At 34.2% G+C, this 17158-nt stretch overlaps 1 protein-coding gene and 1 long non-coding RNA gene across 2 annotated transcripts; one reads left to right on the plus strand and one right to left on the minus strand.

The window, feature by feature from the left end:
* The first annotated feature begins 8410 nt into the window (after positions 1 to 8410).
* On the plus strand, positions 8411 to 10239 carry LOC147412035 (uncharacterized). The gene is made up of 4 exons (XR_015181987.1): positions 8411 to 8552; positions 8685 to 8740; positions 9811 to 9852; positions 9944 to 10239. It is a non-coding gene; the product is annotated as an uncharacterized LOC147412035 (long non-coding RNA).
* Positions 10240 to 11392: 1153 nt separating this feature from the next.
* On the minus strand, positions 11393 to 16812 carry UBC37 (ubiquitin-conjugating enzyme 37). Its single transcript, XM_086455384.1, has 6 exons — positions 16554 to 16812; positions 16399 to 16468; positions 16187 to 16292; positions 12737 to 12835; positions 12512 to 12646; positions 11393 to 12182 (listed from the first exon to the last, which is right to left on the minus strand). The coding sequence occupies exons 1-6, from the start codon at positions 16696 to 16698 to the stop codon at positions 11508 to 11510; spliced, it is 1230 nt and encodes a 409-aa protein (XP_086311510.1). The 5' UTR covers positions 16699 to 16812; the 3' UTR covers positions 11393 to 11507.
* Positions 16813 to 17158: the final 346 nt, after the last annotated feature.

Genomic DNA, 17158 nt, shown 5'->3' on the forward strand with positions numbered 1-17158 from the left:
AGAGGGTATATTAGGCATTATACATGCTTTGTAAACCCAAAACAGCTAGTGTTTAGTGGATTAGCTAGGTGGACTACAGTGGACAGCAACTTCGTAACTTTTTTCTTTATAAACATCAAGTTTTGTAACTGTGCCTCCATTTACTATGTGACTCACTTTCTTTGTCCCATTAAACTCTTTCAATAACTCCAAGATTATTATTATCCAATATCAGGATCAAATTCGATTCCATAACAACAAAATTGTTTTATGGATGTTATCCAATCCGATTTAACACTAAAATTTGAGTAGTAGTAAATGTCACGGCTTTTATAATTAAAGTTGAAAAAATTATTTAAAAGACCCTACTTAAGGGATTTTTTTAAAGTGGTCCTTAGACTTAATAGTTCATTTTGTAAATTTTTCTTTTCTTAATAATCTTAGATCTCATTTTTCACATTTCTCAAGATTAAAATTAATCATTTTCATCTAAAAAATAAAAATAAAAAATAGATTTTTAGCATTTCAATCAAGTTTCAGAGACTTAATTCCATCAAAAAAAAGTTAAGGGGGAATAAGAAGTCATTTTCAATTTTTCTTAGTTTTTAGATGAAAATCGATTAAGAATGATTCTTTTGAATTTATAACATCTAAACAAGTCATTATCTCAAGTTTTTAATCGATTTTTTCATGTATTTTAGTATTTTAAAAAAACTCGAAAATTGAAAATGAGTGGGTTTTACTAATGTCGAGTTCACCACTTTTTATTTTAAAAGTGATGAACTCAACAGTAAATAGTGGTGAATTCGACAGTAAAAATTGTGATTTCGACACTAAATAATAATAATAAAAAAATGTGAAATTCGATAATAAATAAAAAAGTTGTGAGTTCGCCAATAATGACAGACCATTAAAAAAATGTGAAATTTTACTAAGGGTATGTTTGATTGCACATGGAAAATAGGGTGGAAAATCAATTTCCATGAAAAATGACATTTTTCAAGTGTTTAATTGCACATGGAAATGGAAATTCATTTTTCACCCATTCAAAAAGTCCACTAAATCATGGATTTCACTTTCCCACCCATATGGGTGGGAAAATGAAATCCACCCATATTTTCCATTCTTAATTCTTCCCCACCACCACCACCATTATACTAACCTCGCAGTCGTCGTCATCGTCGTCGCCGTCGGCTCCGTCTCCGACCACCTTCTCTCTCTCTATTCTTCTCCTTCTCCTTCTTCTTCATCTTCATCCCTTACCTCTTCCGCCACCACCACCACCACGTTCTCCCCCCATCTTCCTCGCATATCTCCGTCGTCGCCACCGCCACCGTCGTTGTTGTCCCCGCCACCACCACCGTCACCACATCCTCCCCCCTCCCTCTTCATCGTCATCTTCTTCTTCCTCTCCCCCTCCTCTCATCTTCTTCCTCCTTCTCCTCTTTTTCTTTTTTCTCATAATTTTCCATGATTTTATCCAAGTGAAATCAAACAATGGAATTTGATTTTCCACAACTAATTTTCCATGGATTTCAAATTCCATGGAAAGTGACTTTCCATGCAATCAAACATACCCTAAATGTCCTATCAAGCTATCATGCAAAACTTATGAACTATTTAGGAATAAATCTCACTGCTAGGGTCCTTTAAGTAATTTTTCCTTTAAAAGTAGAATCGTGCTAAAGTGACTGTGAAATTCATTGTGTTGACTTCAAGGTTCACATAGAATCATAGATCATTTTTACTTGTATCTTGATGAAAAGCATCTATGATTCCGTACACACACCCATGCCAATGCAGTGTGAAACACGGTGAATTATAAAGTCTCTTTAACATTTTTCTTAAATTTAACATAATCAAAGGAATTTCAGTAAAATATAAACAATAAAAATGATAACCCACAATTGTATAATGATTTACTTAATTTTTAAATTACAAAAAGTATTATTTTTATTGTATAATTTTAAAAAAATATTTTAAATTATAAATAAATCATTTTAATACATGTGAGTTTGCACGTGTCACTTTTTAATAAAATTATATATTTAAATAACTTAAATAAATTGTATAAAAAAATTACAAAATTTCTCACATATCGTATCATATACCCTATCAGGCAAAACATCGTTGATCCAAAATTTATCAAATCAAAACCCAAATTCTTGATCCATATATAAAGTAATCGGATTAACATTAATTGATTTTGGATTTGATCCAATCCATTTTGACCCAACCTCGAATCAAATCCATTTTCAATATTTGAATTTGAATTTAGAAATAGTGCACCTTTGTTCACACTAGCGGGAGTTATTGGGTTGCATGTGCGGGTCTTGTCGTTCTTTTTTAATCCAAGTATGACCCATGTTTCCACTTACCATCAATCCCCAGATAAGTATGGTGACCTGTCATAGCCGTTCGTTCATTTAAATATTCAAATAAATTTCGTAAGGTCATTTTCGTCATTTCAGTAATTGTGAGAACGTCTAGGTGATGAGAAACCTTTTCCCTACGGACTTAGTAACATCTTAAGCCCTACTAAAAGTCGTTTCTCCTCAAATGGACTACGACATCAACAATTCAAGTTTTTTTCTTCTTTTCCTGAAAAACTCAAATAAAAAGAAACAACTCTTTTTAAGCCCGATCCATGATTTTAAAAATGGACGGCTAGCAAAGTTTCACATAACTTCAAAACTTAAAATTGAAATACAACTTAAAATTTTATTTACAATCCTGAAACATCAAATCATGTTTTTGGATGTCAAGATGGAGTCCAAGGAACCGTAGGCGGAGCTGGTGGGCGCAATTGCCCCCACAGAACTTTGAGAAATCCCTATATTTTCAATTAACTACATGCCCCATTTGTCCCCACTCCTTTACCTCTCTCCCCATTTGCCCCCACACCCTCACCTCCCTCCAATTTTTGCCCACACAGAAGTTTGAGACACCCTTATATTTTCAACTAATTACATGTCCCATTTATTCATATTCCCTCACCTCTCTCCCCATTTCCCCCCACACCCTCACCTCCCTCCAATTTTTGCCCCCACAGAATTTTGAAACACTCATGTATTTTCAACTAATTACATGCCCATTTGTCCCCACTCCCTCACCTCTTTAATTTTTTGTCGATGACATTGCCTCTTGACCAGGACTTCTCAAATATTTATTGGAAATGACCTAAATATCACTTTCTTTAACTACTAACTAAAAATCTTTTAATTTCTCCTCAAAATCATGCATCTTCACTATACAACTAACTATAGTTTGCACCCACTACAGGAAAATCCTAGCTCCGCCCCTGCCAATATTTGAGTAAGGCTATCATGGATTGGTTCTGGATCAAATTGGGTTGATCTGAGATTTCAGTTTAGATCCTTATCTAAGCTCAATACTACGATCCAAATTAGATCAAATCTGATTTGGTATATAAAATATAAATAGAAAAACATATATTTAAGCCAAAGATATATAACATAATTTAAATAATTTATTGGGATCCATACCGATCAGACAAATTATCAAACTAGTTACAATGGATTAGACTTGAAATTCAATAAATGATCCAATCCAATAACTTTGAATATGAATTTGGATCCTAAAAAAGATCCAAACCTTTTGTAGTCCTAAATTTGAGTAGGCCCACTGATCTCATTCATTGGTCACAAATTAGATGTTTTATCAAAAATTTCTATCATAAGTAATCTCTGGTTGTAGGTTACTTAATAACAAACTTTTAGTGAATCATCTCGCACTAAATCATTCCACTTTAGGTACTTTTGGGACCCACACAAGTAGAGATAGAATACTTTTAAACGTGAGGGACGGTTAGCAAAGGAACGTGTTGAGGAATCACCACATGCCCCATTAATCAACTTTATGTAAAGTTGTTTTCATTTATCAATCAAACCTTCGTGATAGGAAACAGGTGGGCCCAAGTGTCAGAATGTGATTGTTTCTTATGTGATTTAAACTCTTCGCCATCTACTCCAATCATAGAATGCTACTCCTTATCGAAATACTGCATTGACCCCCTATAATTTAGTATAATTTCATGTTAACCCCTTAACCTTTTGATAATTTTACTTCTCTCTTGTTAAAAATTATTTTAACATTCTAATGTTATTGGACCATTTTAACCCTCTAATTTTTATTTATATTTATATTTATTTTAAAAACTTGAATTTTAAAATGACAAAATCCCCAGTGAAATAAAACTTCATCTTGGTTATCTCTGGTTCTCAACTATTAAAATAGGCTTCATAAAAATAAAATGCATTTCTAAACAGTTTTATTAACAAAACAATCTTACCTCTCACATTTAAACAAGTGAGATTATACACTAATTAAGAGTGGGTTTTGATAATCTTAATTAGAATGTAATGTTTGATCTAAGTGTCTGTCTAATATTATTATATATGCATTTTTGATACTTCAAAAAGATCAATCCAACTTCAAACTTGAAAAAATGAAAAATTGAAATGATCAACCTTAACAATTTGAATTTTTTTATACTTTTTTGTTCAATTTTTTGAGCACAACATTGGATATATTTTCTCGAAATGCCCAAAATACATAAATTAGAAGGGCTAACCGGACACTATGATCAAATGTTATGGCCAAATCTTCAAATTTATGATAATGTCATTCTCCGTTCATCATTTATTCTCGTAAATCATAGAAATATATTAAAAGTATTTACGTAACCCTTTTGTAATTATGATTATGTTACCATCCAAACATCATTCACCAACTCAAATCATCAACACGAATAGCAATCACTACCGAAAAACTTAGGTATATTTTAAAAAAAATGCAAGAATGAGGTATTTCTTGTTCTTGAAAACTTTAGTTAAGGTGAAAGGGCACTACGGAAGAAAAAAGTATGCTAATTAGACTATCAAATTATCACCCGAAAGTAAAGGGTTATTTAGAAAAAGTTCCCTCCTGGTGCATTAAGCATTTTTTTTTATAACCAAGTATCCCTGCAAACAACGGACCCGGCTCATATATGGGCATTGCCCAATTCATAAACCATGCTCTTGTCCAAGGACTAGTCTCGATGCAAGTGCAATGTCCACACATCACATGCACCAAGTTAGTGAGTGTGCTCCCTCCCGGGTGGCCCCTGAGGAATTAATGTTCATACTGGGTATTGAACTCATGACCAATGGGCCTTGCTTATCGGTTTGAAATTGCCATTGAGCCAAGTCTTAGTTGCATTAAGCATTTCCCTTTTGAGATTTAAACATACATAGTTGTAAACCTTATTTTAAACTAATGGAATATTGATATTAAAATAGTCTAAAAATTTTGACAATCCTCCCATTACCTTGCATGTGAGAAAAATGTTCATAGGCAATGAATATCACTAAACATCCTGAATTAGAAAAAAGAATCATACAATTTTAACATTTTAAAAAGATGAGACTCATTAGATAACATAGTCTTTAGATTACAAGATTAGTGGTCTATTAAGCAAGTTATGAAGGATTTTTTGAAATCAACCTACCTTGAGATTTGTGTTTTAAACTACTTGAAATAAAATCACATTTCTATTCACATCCAAGTGATTATTTGTATTTTCGTCTCATGCTGATAGCTTCACATAACCACTTAGTAGGCTCTGCAAATGATTTGCGATGTATGATTTATTATTACTTGGTAACCATTGGGAAATCTTTTTCGTATCCACAAAAATAAAAAATTATTGTGATTGATTGATGTTTGAATAGAAAATTTTCTTGTGATTTTACAAATGATTTTGACTTGCGTAGTAATTTTCACTCTATATTTCCCTTTACCAAAAAGGTGGCTACTTATGCCCTTTTCACATGACAGGATGGGATGGTGTGTGCGGCCCGAGGATTAGTCATGTCAAATTATGGTTGGATGTTTGGGTCGGAAAAAAGTATGATGGACAGCCCATTGGAATCACCTCCTTAGCAATATATATGGGGAATGCTAACGTCCAAGACCTTATGGAGACATTAGCATTCTCCAACAATTTAGTTTTTCAATAATATTTCTATTCATTTTGTTTTTTAGTGAAAATAAATAGGAGTATGTAGGTCTTTTACACAATAAATGATTGTTTATATTGATTGTCAAATCATTTAGTGCAACAAGACATTTAATTTTCAATATTAAATGCCCTTAGCTTTTATAATGAAATAGATAGGTATTAATTATATAAATAAGTATTTATTATGTAAAATATATATATATCTATACCCTCTCTTTTTTTTCCGTCTAAATCAAGAAAATGATTAGAGTTATTATAAGAAAAAGTGTTGGAGAATGCCAACATCTCCATGAGGTTTTGGGTGTTAGCATTCCTATATATATATATATATATATATATATATATATATATATGGGTCCCGTTGAGCAACAAACATTTTGGCAAAACATTTTTCAAAACATGGGTTAGAGGTTTTGGAATGGGCTGATTTTTGGTGAGGATGATCTCTACGGTGAGGAGATCATCCTCACCAAAAATCAACCCATTCCAAAACTTCTAGCCCCAGTTTACAAGTTGAAAAATTGTGAACCGTCCATTTTTTGTAAACCATTTTTGATGGGGTTAGAAGTTTTGGAATGGGCTGATTTTTGGTGATGATGATCTCCTCACCGTAGAGATCATCCTCACCAAAAATCAGCCCATTCCAAAACCTCTAACCCATGTTTTGAAAAATGTTTTGCCAAAATGTTTGTTGCTAAACATTTCCCTATATATATATATAGGGAAATGTTCAGCACCCTAAGTTTTACCACACACTTTAACAAACGTTTTTTGTCCTACATGGGTTAGAAGTTTTGGAATGAGCTGATTTTTGGTGAGGATGATCTCTATGATTAGAAGATCATCCTCCCCAAAAATCAGCCCATTCTGAAATGTTTAGCCCCATGTTTACACGTTGAAAAATCGTGGACCGTCCATTTTTTGTAAATCAATTTTGATGGGGTTAGAAGTTTTGGAATGAGCTGATTTTTGGTGAGGATGATCTCCTCACCATAGAGATCATCCTCACCAAAAATCAGCTCATTCCAAAACTTCTAACCCATGTAAGACAAAACGCGTTTGTTAAAGTGTGTGGTAAAACTTAGGGTGCCGAACGGGACCCATATATATATATATATATATATATATATATATATATATATATATATATATATATAGGTCGGGTTATTACAACTCCCTTTGTGACACACCATTTTGTTTTATATGGGCAAAAATGTTTGGAATGGGCTGATTTTTTGTGAGGATGATCTCTATGGTAAGGAGATCATCCTTGCCAAAAATCAGCTCATTATGAAATTTCTAGTCCCATGTTTTCAAGTTGAAAATTTTTAGACTGTCCAATTTTTGTAAATCAATTTTGATAGGGTTAGAAGTTTTGGAATGGGATGATTTTTTGCCAGGATGATCCCCTCGTCACAGAGATCATCCTCACAAAAAATCAGCCCATTCCAAACATTTTTGCCTGTATAAGACAAAAAGGTGTGTCGCAAAGGGGTCATAATAACGCTGTCGTATATATATATCATTTGTTGAAATTGTTTAAGAATTTAAGTGGTCTATGCAATTTCTTTGCAATACAAATCATTTACATTATGTAACCAAGCACTAGTAAAACTGATTTCAAAAAATTATTTGCATTTACAAATGATTTGTTGCATACCAAACAAGGCCATAATCTCAAAATAACATTGTCAATGAAAAAGTACGTGCGATTGCAAATATAGAATGGATGGAAAACATTTTTTCGTAGTCAAATATCATCATTGTGCATTTGATCACCCAAAGGATGGAAAATATATTCCCATACCGTTCCCTAGAAAAAGATTTTCCCAATCCCTAGTATTATTATCTCACAATTAACTCTAGCCTCAAAATGGTAAGAGTCCAACTAGTCTTATTACATAAGGATTTCACCTTTACTAAGGGTCCGTGGGATCACTTTTTGGCATTCAAAAACATGGTTAAATGCTTTAACGTCGTAAAGGATAAAATTCTATAAACTTTAAAATATATATATATATATATATATAATTTTTACTATTGAATTTTATTTTTTAATTTGGGAGTTTATTTTTAAAATCTTGGATCATGCTCAATAAAATATTTTTTATTTTTTATTTTTTAATTTGCTTGATTGGATCTGAGGTTTGGATGAAACCTAGCGGGCTTTGGTGTTAGATTGCTGATGTGGCAAACAATTAGAGCAAAAACTTTTAAAATCTTAGTATGTTAATAAGGAAAGGGTTTAGTAAATAATAAATGTTAATTAAAACTTACCAAATATAATGTTAATAAATTTTAGGAATATTCTCTTGTGGCTTTATGCGAAGACACCACACATCGACCACGACTAATCAATCCTAAGATCCGATACATATGAACGGTTAGGATTTGATTACACATCAATCCTCAATGTACAGGAAAACCCGTGTCCTAAGAGAAATAGGACTTATCGTATTATATATATAAGTCTGCGCTGGAGGTTTATCGTCGCTTTTCTCTCTCTCTCTCTCTCTTTTTCAAGAACCAGCCATGTCTTCCAAGCAAGGTAAGGGGATCTGATCTCGTTTATCTTAGTTGTTTTAATTGGAAACCCTAATTGGGTTAGATGCTTTTTTGGTGATTCAAATTTCGTTGAAAACAAAAAAACGAATTACGTTGTTATTGTTGTTGTTTGTAGGTGGAAAAGCAAAGCCTCTGAAGCAACCGAAAGCCGAGAAGAAAGAATACGACGAGGTATCTTTGTTTTCTTATGATCTTAAGTTCTTCACGTTCAATCAAAGGGTTTTGTGATTTTTTTCCCTAATAGTATGATTTTATTTCTCTGTATAAGCAAATAAATCTGCTTTTATTATTATTGGCAGATGTGAGAATCTCTAAATCTAACATTTAGGGTATTTGATTTGATTAAGAGGTGAAACTCCTCCTAAATCTCACTCTAAAGTGTTCTAAATATTAAAAATTCTAAACATGGGAACCTAACCCTTTTGTATAATTAATCCAATCGAATTAAATAATAAGAAGTCAAAACCAACTGAAGTTTACTAAATTAAAAATAAAAAAAATAACATGGGTCCCCTTTGCATAATTAATTCAATTGAATTAAAGAATGAGGAAATAAAATCAATTGAAGTTTCAGGGGAAAAAAAAACAAATTTTTTTATTTTTTTTTTAAAATCTTGATTTTCCCTTTGATGGCGAGCCTGACCGTGACCAGGATTTTGCCCAACCCGTTCATCCTCCACACAATATATCTGACAGGACTATTCCAAGGTTCTGTAATAACCAAGCATTTACCTATCAAAAAAATAAGATGTAGCTTTAAACAGAATTGTGTATAAGAATGTGATCCATATAGCTCAAACTTTTGGGGATAAGACTATGATGGTTATGATTTAAGGCGTGTTTTTGTGTTGTTTACTATTTGATAATTTGTTCCTTTTATTTGTTATCATAATGATATGATTTGGCTTTCTGTACAAATTTCTTTATATTTGTTGGATATTTTCTACTTATTTTACTTATCTTATTGTTCAATTTTATTATTGCTAAGTGCCTGCTTTCATATTACCCCAGTCCAAATTGAATATTTATTTGCAATTCCAAGTATACAAATTTTCAAGAAAACCCAGGCCCTGCTCTAGTAGGTTGAACTTCTCGTCGTATATGTTTTCCTGCCAAAATAGAAAATGTTATGTTTGTTCATCATTTTTTTCCGTAACAAGTAGCTTATCTGATCTTGCTGATCATGTTCTGAGGGCCACCTTATATTTTCAATGTGATTTTTTTTTTTTTTTTTTTTGTAGACTGATCTGGCAAATATTCAGAAGAAGAAAGATGAGGAGAAGGTGAGCTTTAAATTTGTAACTTTAATATCACTCTCCCTTTCTTTGATATCTAAAGCAACTGACTTGTAAGTCTTATTTTGGTGGTGAGCAGGCACTGAAGGAACTGAGGGCCAAGGCATCGCAAAAGGGGTCGTTTGGTGGTACTGGGCTCAAGAAAAGCGGGAAGAAATGAGTGTTCCCCCTTACTGTACCACAATAGCTATAGCACATTTTGATTCTTGCATCTTAGAAACATGGGTTGAATCTAATTAAATCCCTTCTGCACTTCCCATATAGTTTTATTTTCATTTTATGATCTGCACATGTAGTACTACTTATATCAGTGTTATCCCGAAGCCTGCATGACTTTTCTATCAAGGTTTGAAATATATTGTTTTATTAGTGTTATGGGATTAGGCATGCCTTTGGTTTCACTGGCCATGTTTTGTGGTTCTCTATATCTAGTACCTTCAACATGCATATTTCTTCTGACTGGAGATGTAGTTGGCCTTCATTGAACGTGCCTAATAGGCGATGAGCTGAGAGATAGTACACCAAGGTCTAAATTTCATCGAAAAACTCAGATCCAAAAAAATATTTTGAAAAACAATTTTTTGGGGGCTTGATCCAAGGTTTTTAAAATGTGTATTGATTGCCCCTCTGACATACGCCGCCCCCATCAGGATATTCACAATCATAAATCTTTGTCTAGCGTATCCCGAGGCAAATAATCTATGGTTCTGTGATGAGGGCGCAGGGCAGAGAGGGTGCCTGACCCTTTAAAAATGGACAGCTATCAAAAACTCTCAACCTTAAAATAAAAATTAAATGGTGAAAAAGAAAAAAAAAATTAGATTTTTTTTCTTTTCTTCAAAGTTTATAGAATTTTGTCCTCTACAACCCTGAAACTTGGAATCAAGTTTTTGGATACCACAAGGTGAGTCCAAGGATCCTTAGTAAGGGTGAAATCCTTAGTAAGTTAGTAAGGCCACTCGGACCCTATTGCTGAAAACTCCCCCCCTCCCCCCTCCCTCTGACATGCACGATCAGAGAGAGAGGTGAACAGGGCCTTTCAAGATGAAACTTGGTACAGCAGGTGACAGCCCACCCTATTTTCTAAAACTCATAGAGATAACTCAGAACTCGGTCAAGTTGAGTTTATCTGATCAAATTTTGAGTTGCGACAATCCTGAACTCATTGCAACAAGAAATAACCCATGTTAGATTAGAAACTCAATTTAACTGAGTTGTGCAATTATATTTAATTTTCTTTTTGAACAACAATTTTTTTTATGGATCTTGGAAACATTTTAAATTATTTTAAAGTATTTAATAATCTACTACATATTTATTTGTATCAGTCAAATCTACCAGCAAGCCATCCAGCTGATTCAATCCATGTGTATTCTAATCAAGTTTTTCAACTTTTAAAGCAATAATCCCACCAAACATGGAACAAAGTCAACACAGTTTTCGTTAATATTGTAATTTCTTAGGTAGGTTTTTTTTATTCAACCATGAAGAAGGATGTAACAAAATCAATCTTTGAGAATAACAGATCAAATACAAACACCAAAACATTTAGAATTTTGATATAAAGTTTATCCACACTAACAAGAAAATGTCCAAAGCTTTCTGAAAGAACTTCTACATTAGATGCTCAAAAAAAAAAAGTTTCAAGTTCCTGGTTTAGCTTTCCATTTTCCTATCAAGCGTTTTCTTGCAAGTGACAACCTAGACCTTGTCGGTTCCTTCACTTCTTCCTCACTATCTTCGCTGTCCAAGACAATCACCACTTCAGCCTCGTGTTGCTCGTCCATTCCATTTTCTGCAATCTCATTATCAAGTTTACAAGGCTGTTTCTCTTCATCATGGTTTCCATCCTTAGGCATCAGTGATAACTTGGATGAAACCACAGAAGCATTTTGGGTCTGCAAGAGTGATAACTTGCGAGGAAGCACTTCATTCACCTTGTCATCAACATTTCTCTTATGGGGTGAGCATGAAGATTCCAGCAATGACTTCTTACCGACACTACAGAGCTTCTTACGACTCACATTAGCTCTGTCATTGTCTACTTTTCTGTCATGATCTTGATGAGTATGTTGTTCAACATGGTTACCAACCAGTGGTGGCAGGGATTTGGATGGAGCCATGGCAAGGATTTTAGAATTTAATAGCAATGAATTAGTTTCCATCACATTCTCTTTGCCACCACAGTGTCTCCTTTGAGATGGGCTAGAAGACTCCAATGACAGCTTTGAGCTTACCCCACACAGCTTTCTATGGCTCGTGGCATATTCCTTATCTAAGTTTTTGGGCACTAGATCAAGTTCTCGAACATCTGTCTCCTGTGATGGAAGAGATATGGCATATTAATTCCAAAATTACACTGCCATAAGCATTTTTTTAATATTTAAACAACAGGATATCCCCTACATGGTAATAGAAGTTTTCAGCAAACAAAATACATGCTGTACTTGTACCCTTGTTTCACCTTCAAATAAATTTTCATGTACGCAAGTACAACAGGTACCCTATTTGATAAAGAAATTCTGTTACCAAACAGTGGGTATCACCTATATGCAAAATATTTTGTAAATGTGTTAACACGATACTTTTGGCTTGTCGCTCACTCTGTTGGTTAAATACCCAAAAGAAAAATGTAGCTGCCTATTACCGTGCTTGGATTAAGGTTAGCTAGAATGCTTCCACCACCAGTACTTTCCCCACTTGTCCCAGCCTTAGCATATCTCTCAGTCATAGACCGTGCCTTTTGGTCGAAAATTTGCCTGTTATATTTGTACTCCCTGCTCTGCACATTCATCCAAACACAATCAAATCAAGGTTTTGGTTTTTTTAGTGTCACCAAATTCAGCTCAGCTGTTTTACCATGAAGACTTACAGCTTCACACATTAATCCATCGTCGGGGTTTGGCTCACTCAGTAACAACCCAATGCTTGTTAGTACTGTTGAAATATTCAGAGATGGTTGCCATGCACCCTGCATGTATTGGAATTCAACCAAATTACAAGTTAAACTGAAGGAGAGAAATGGCAAGCAATTTGACAAAGATTTCTCTCTGTTAGTTAAAGGAAAGCTCACGTATGCTTGACAAATGCATCAAGCCCAATACTTTCTATTTTTAATACTTGAGAACACATAATTCCTAATTCTTATCAATTTAAGGTTTCTTAGCCATCTCAAGACCTTCAATTAGGAGGAACCATGATCAGGGGAGGAACTACATAGGGGCAGGGGACCATGGCCCCCACAAAAATTCCAAGAAAAGTAAGTTTTATATAGTTAACCCCATCTTAAAAATAAGGCTGAAGCTGTTGAACTAGGTGTAATAGCATGTGGCCCCCACAAAATAATTTTTTATATAAAATTTTAGATTTAAAATTCTGCCACAACATGTTAGATCCCCACTCCTAGGTTTGCAGGGTAAAAAACTTGATAAACTAAGAGACATTTTTTTCACTAACTTAGCAAGATTGTAAGCCTTACTAAGGATTGTTTTGCTCAAATGGATGATGACAACATTAGCAATGCAACGGCACAGCCCTCTAGATTTCATTGAAATACTCAGTTAAAAGAAAAGGAAAAAAAAAAGAAATTCTTTTGGGCCTGATCAAGGTTTTTGAAACGGATGGCTACCAAACTTCCACCTAACTCCAAAATTTAAAATTAAATTTCAACCTTCAAAGTTGATAGAATTTTGTCCTCTACAACCTTGAAGCAACGGATCATGTTTTTGGATAAGCCAAAGGACCCTTAGTAAGGGTGAAATCCTTACTAACTTAGTAAGTTTAGTCAGACTCGTAAAATAAGGTTCCTTGGAGTTGTCATAACTCCCAGAGAGTTTTTTGTCTAAAATTGAAACACTTTTCTTACCAAGGCTCATTGAACACAAATGGATTACCAAATAGACAATCCAACACCACAACCCTCAAGATTTCATGGAAAATCTCAGATCCAAAAGAAAATTATTTTGGGGCCTGATCCAAGGTTCTTATAATGGACAGTTACTGAAGTCCCAGATTTAAAATTAAAATTTAACGGTGAAAATTAACATTTTTTAAGGGTTTTTTTCAAAGCTCATAGAATTTTGTCCTCTACAACCTTGTGGCAACGGATACTATTTAGGATGCCACAAGTAAACTCAACGACACTTAGTAAGATTTCAAACCTTGCTAAATTAGTAAGGATATACTTAATCTTTTATATAGAAATTCTTAGGAAAGAAAAACTCTTCACAATTCCACTAATTTGTTATACGCTTCAAATAATTGTAATTTTAAGATTCACCGAATCAAGTCAACTTTAGCTGGTAATTTTGAGGATTTTTCAAAATAATGATTGTTTTGGTCAAAATGGCATGAGACTAATTGTTTGGGTTTGTATTCATTCTTCACTCTGAGAGTTTGAGTTGCAAGAAGCCAATAAATTATTATTTCTCCGTTTTAAAGATTTTTCTTCTAAATCATCTTATTTTACATAGAAAATCAATCTTCTAAAATCCTCTTGCTATTTATAATTTTTTAATTTCATCTCTGTACTATTAGTTCGGCCCCCGCAAGTGAAATTCTCTAGGTCCGCCCCTGGCCATGGTACATGAGGGTTCTTTATTCTTGCCAAGAGTCCTTACCTATTGACGGATTACAAACCCAACACATTATATCAAAATGATGTTCTATAAGATGCATGGTTCGAAGTTTTGTGCCATTTCACAAAAGAGTTTCAACAACCACCAATTCCCACCCCACCCAAAAACACACACACACTTTGATGATTAAGTTATCAAGTCTCTGAATTGAAGTTTCAACCGTTTGCATGCAGGGTTAGTTAGTGGCTGACACTTTCTTTAAGAGGAACTGAAACTTATGGAACTTTTATAATTGAAGGTCATGGGATCAACCAAGTGGACCACATCATATGTGATTTTTTATGATTCTATTTTCTTTCCATGAAGATCAGCAGGGATGAATAAAAAAAGCTGCTTTGGTGTATCAAATGGGATAGCAACAATAACAAAGCCTTATCGCCAACATTTGGGGTTGACTAACAAGGATCCCCAGACAGCACACATTAAAAAAACTAAGATTGGCTAACCTTAAACATATGTAGAAACAAATTAGCAGCAGACCCCTTAGCCTTTCCTCATGGTGCTTTTAATCATAAAATCTGGTCTCACTTTGACGAGATAATTAGCAGAATATGTAAGGATGCAAGCAGTTGTACTCGTGACAGAATGTACCCTTTTTCAACAAATATTATTTAAGGTATGGTAGAGATTTTGGTCCAAACTCAGAAGAAAAAAGGCTCAAGAGTTGGGGATTCAACCAAGAATGACACAATTCCAAATTCAAACCTTCCCAAGGATCGGGTCCCTTTGGTATTGTCCAAAGCAATTCAAATGTACAATAAGCACTCAGATGGAGTTTAAAGTATACACTTTCACCACCCAAAGTCCTAACTTAGTGGTATTTTCCAATTATTCGAAAATGCATAGTTTCTTACACAGATATGTGTTAGTAGTTAGTGTTAAAGTATGGCTCAAAAGATATTGGGCCTGGTCCAAGTATATTTGGTTTTAGACTGGTCAAAGGTAGTTTAATTTGGGCTTGTAACTTATTTAAGTAGCCCACTTATGTGGTGCTTCAAAAGGGGGTTTTGTTTTCTTTGGTTGTGTAGGTCTTTGTTAAAGAAGAGAGTAGAGAAAGAGAGAAAACCAGTGAGGAGAGATTGAGAGGTTTGGGAAGGTTGAAATCTATAAAAAGAAGGTGAAACTAAGTGATAGATGTGATTCCTTGTATCGATTTGTCCATTTTTCTTTATAATGAAATCGAACTCCAACACTCATACCTCCGTGGACGTAACCTTGAGTGAACCAAATAAATTCATTGTCTTGTGAATTGTATGTTTTTACTCTTTTCTTTGTGTTGTTGTGTTTATTTTTTCACGTACCGCTATTGTTGGAGTTCATCCTTCATTGCCACTATCAAACAAGATCTTGAAAGTGTGCCTTTAGAGATATTTGTTGAAATACCAAAGAGATGTTTGGTCAAATTACTAAGTGAGCTTCACAAAGGTGTTCACATACACAACAATTAGTAATGTAATAGTACTACAGATTCAAACACTATCAAATCGCATATGATAACATGTGTTATCGGCATATTATTTGGAATATGAGATTTATTGCCCAAAAATAGCACACAAGATCACATATGAACTTACACTATCACAATTACTGGAATCTAGGATTCTAGGTTTACAGGCATTATCCTTATTTTGTGTGATTTACAGTCATTGGGAATCTAGGTTTCTAGAAACAATTACTCGAATTACCTTGGGAGGAAGATTGAGAATATCCAAGCAAATCCGTCCTCCATTATCAATATTAGGGTGATAGATGGGCGTCCCAAAAGTAACATTGGGAGGCTGAAATGGATACCTACAAAGAAAAATAAATAAATAAAGCCGTCCTGAATCATGAACACCACCTTTATGAGCAAATTCCTAATAGAGAACCGACGAAGATTAGATGAAATTGAACAAACCGATCTGGTATTTGAATTTTGATGTTGAAGATCCCACCAGCGTAAACGGTTCCTTCGGGTCCTTCGATCTCTGGGAGAGACGAAATTTAAGTAAATTAGATGAGATTAGCGTGATAATGGATTTGAATTGAAGCTGTTTAAGAGATTGGACTTACTGGCATCGATGCTCGACAAAGAGGAGGAAGAGAGATCTGTAGAATCGCTGGAGAGCATTGGAAGAGAGACGAAGGGAGGTGGGTCGGTGAGAAGAAGCTTAAGCTCCTTCTGCATTCTCAAGTTCAGCCTTGCAGCTTGAGCCATTTCACGCTTGGTTTGCTAATGGCGATGTTTGGGGTCTCTCTTTCTCTCTCTTCCTGTTCAAATTAAGTGATGGGTGCTTAAAAGGGCGGGAGCGATTAAGCGGGAAGTTTTCAAGGAAGACATCTCATCCATCACAATAAAAAAGGCTATTTAGATTGGACGGTTGAGATACTTCAAATAAATAGTCAATCATCTTGAGCCTTACTAAGGATAGTTTTGCTAAAATGGATTACCACATAAGAAAGCCAACCCGGCAGCCCTTGAGTTTTTAAATAAAACTCAAGATGATTGACTATTTATTTGAAATTAGAACTCAATTTCTTTTAGGTCTAAATAAAATTCAATTTCTTTTAAATTAGACCTAAGGTTTTGAAAATAAGATTTTACTTGAAGGACCCTCACGGAGGGACTTCTTTCTTAATAGTCCCCAAGTTTTAGGCGGTCTCTTAATATTTCATTT

The sequence above is a fragment of the Akebia trifoliata genome, chromosome 1 (assembly GCF_017979445.1).
Source record: "Akebia trifoliata isolate Shusen 1 chromosome 1, ASM1797944v1, whole genome shotgun sequence".
Classification (NCBI taxonomy): domain Eukaryota; kingdom Viridiplantae; phylum Streptophyta; class Magnoliopsida; order Ranunculales; family Lardizabalaceae; genus Akebia; species Akebia trifoliata.